The sequence below is a fragment of the Hordeum vulgare genome, chromosome 2H (assembly GCF_904849725.1).
Source record: "Hordeum vulgare subsp. vulgare chromosome 2H, MorexV3_pseudomolecules_assembly, whole genome shotgun sequence".
NCBI lineage: Eukaryota > Viridiplantae > Streptophyta > Magnoliopsida > Poales > Poaceae > Hordeum > Hordeum vulgare.
This window is the reverse complement of record NC_058519.1, coordinates 380884368-380887693: the sequence shown is the minus strand read 5'-3', so window position 1 is coordinate 380887693 and position 3326 is coordinate 380884368. Positions and strand designations below refer to the sequence as shown.

General features: G+C 45.1%; 1 protein-coding gene across 1 annotated transcript; it reads left to right on the top strand.

Annotated features, from left to right (window-relative positions):
• The first annotated feature begins 1293 nt into the window (after positions 1-1293).
• Positions 1294-2089, top strand: LOC123430117 (GTPase activating protein 1-like). Its single transcript, XM_045114022.1, has 2 exons — positions 1294-1682; positions 1782-2089. Exons 1-2 carry the CDS (start codon positions 1467-1469, stop codon positions 2076-2078), a joined length of 513 nt encoding a protein of 170 aa, XP_044969957.1. The 5' UTR covers positions 1294-1466; the 3' UTR covers positions 2079-2089.
• The last annotated feature ends 1237 nt before the right edge of the window (positions 2090-3326 follow it).

The window sequence follows — 3326 nt, the reverse complement described above, 5'->3', positions numbered from 1 at the left end:
AAACGGAGACAAATTTTTTTGCCTCATAGATTGATTAAGAAAGGAGGAATGTTTGTTACAAACGGATCACGTGCACGACATGCGGGACTACTCGCGCGTGGAAAGGATACCCGGTTTCTTTTCCGCTATGGTGATTCAGAGATTTGCCTCTTGAACGATGTTGTTTAATAGGATGGGAGGTGTGGGGCGTTCTTGTGCCGGAAGACCCGAACATTTCTCTCATTCCACACCGTCAATGAGACAAGCATGACGAAGGAAGACATTGCCTTCCTATTGGGGGACCCCTGAGTCGGTCCTGCGAACCCACCAGTTCAGCACGGAATCTTCGATGTGCCGAGTCGAGATATCAAGGTGACGAAGACCAAACATCTCTCTGACCAAGTTTCAAAGCCTGAGCGTGAAGCGACATTTGAAGAGTTGGCCTGGTTCACTTTCTTGCTCACGCTTGCAAAGGGTGAAGAGTTCACAGTTTGATCAATCCCTTTTCTTCAGTCTGTCCACAGTCCAAATATGATCTTGGATAGCCAGCCACGCGGAGAACTTGGCTTTTGATGGCGCTTAAACCCTTCAAATCATCTTCTCCATGGGGGAGAAGACCGAGGCAAGGAATTGGGCCTTATAGGCCGAGGCTGTGGAGTAGTATCCTCCTGTTGTATGTTTCTAAATAATGGTTAATTCGACGAGGTCATCATGGTGAACATCAAGCATAGTCCAAAAGGTGAAGAACATTAAGCCGAAGGTCGTTAAGCAAATACGACCGGATGTTCTATTTTCTCCTCAAATATTTAAATGGTCCGCGGAATCAATGCCCAATCAACAGAAACTGACTTGATCGAACCCTTCATTTCTATTCTAAACATCTGACCTGACCAACGTATCTCAAATCCATCTCAAATCTAAGGACAATAGGAGGATGCCCGGTCACACGCGAACATTCCTGCCATCTCAGCCAAAATCATATGGACCCACAAGTCATCCAGAACTTTATTTCCTCTCTCTCCCCCCTTGCGTCAATGGTTCTCAGCTCCTTCGACTCGCAGTTCACGCTGCTCGGTGCGGCCGTGGCGTCGTCGTGTTGCTCCGGCTACCTCTACTAAACGCGGCCGCGTCGACGTAGACCGAAGTGCAATAGACGCAATGTAGCACCCTAGGCCACAACTGCAACCACGGCGCACCAGAATATTGATGCGGCATTTTCGACACAACAATGTGATGTCAGGACCCCGAAGTGCTAGATTTTTGCGGATCCATGAAAGCGTCTCGAAATAGCAGAGTACAAATAACATAGGGTTCCACAAGACACGGCCAGCGAATCATTATACATGAGGCTGGCATGCCATGCATGTCTACATTCCCTACCAGCATTCCCCTGATCATTTCCTGCCTCCAACGAGAACAAACGAAAATTATTGCACACATATCTGAAGATCAGATCAACAAGAACAAATAGCAACAGAGCAAGCGGGATGACGTCGGAGCCGGTGCCGCCGGGGATGTTGAGCGTGCGGGTGCTGCGCGGGGTGAACCTCGTGAATCGTGATGCCGACGGCAGCGACCCCTACGTCGTGCTTCTCCTGGACAACCAGAAGGTGAAGACGAGCATCATCAAAAAGACGGTGAACCCGGTCTGGAATGAGGATCTCACCCTCGCCGTCACGAATCCAACAACACCGATCAAGATAGTAAGTTGGAGAAGTTGAGTGATGACAATATGTTTTCGTCGCATGCGGACAACTTAGTTATATGAATCTGAACGTACTTACGCATGCTTATATATGCAGGAGGTGTTTGACAAGGACAAGTTCAGCAAAGACGACAAGATGGGGGATGCCGAGGTGGACCTGGAGCCGCTTCTGCAGATGGCGAGGATGGACCTGGAGGACATCCGGAGCGGTACCGTGGTGCGCACTGTGCGGCCTCACCGTGGCGGCGCCGGAGGGAGCTGTTGCCTGGCAGACGAGAGCAGCATCGTGTGGGAGGAAGGACAGGTGGTGCAGGATGTGTTGCTCAAGCTCAGGAACGTCGCCACCGGCATCATCCAGCTCCAGCTTCGATGGGTCAAAATACCATCATTATGATCGATCCCTAATTATAATGGCAACTGGATTACCTACCCATGTGTTATTTTGTGTTGATTAATTTCTTCATGTATTATACTCCCTCCGTCTCAAAATAAGTGTCTTAAGCTTACTACAATTTTGTACTATCTCTAATACAAAGTTGAGACAGTTATTTTGAGACGGAGGGACTATCGTGCATCCACCTTTAAAAAATGAGTTATTCGTGGTAGTTGGATGATCGATCCATGTTAAGCTTGTGTCTATTTTTGCATTTAGCCATGCATGCAAGTTGCCAATTTCCCTGTGTTCTTCGGGCGTATGTGTAAAATTTATGTGATTAATCGATACACACTGCACCCTATCAAGTTAATACTTCACCTGCTACAAACCAACCTGTGATTAGATGATTAAAGGGACCGTAATATCTCAGCTCATCACGGTTTAAGTCCTGGTGCTTGCATTATTTCTGGATTTAGTTCATAATTTCCGGCGATACACTTTTAGTGGCACACTAGCAGAAAACGGGGCTATAGTCCTGATTGGTAAGGGCCTATAGTCTCGGTTTACCAACCGGGACTATTAACTTGAGACTAAAGACCCTCCCTCCCTTCAGGGCCGGTCCTGACATTTTGGGAGCCCGGGGCGAAACCAAAACTAGGGGCCCTTAGCATATGTTATGTGTTACGGATAAACATTTAAATCCATCAAAAACAGTATACATATGAAATAATAATATATGTTACCTTAAAAATCCTTGATGGAAAGTTACTTATCATGGGGTCAATGTCAATCTAATCCAATATTTTTTTCTCAAGACGTTGCCAAACCATTTAAACTATCTTAGTTATTCTCTCAAATAGTTATTCGATAATTATATCTTCTCAAAACTTCTTTCAGCAGATGCAACAATTATATGCATGTAAATAAGATGATAAACAGTAGAGGCATTAGGGTAGAAAACAACTTCTCGTGACATGCTTGAAAATCACATAGTGAATTTATAATTTAATTCAGAATAAAAAAAGAAGCAAAACAGAATGTTCATCAACACTAGCAGATTGTGCATGTGTACCTGCTGAAATAATTGAACTATCATGGCCACTTGCATTTTTATCACCTATATTGATGTCAACATTTTCCACTTGTTAATATTCAGAATCCCCATCAATTTGGTCCTCTTCCTCCGCAAAATCGCCAGTTCACCATTTTGAATCAGTGAAGCATAATTTTATCGAAGTGCATCTCTCATATATCAACTCATCCACA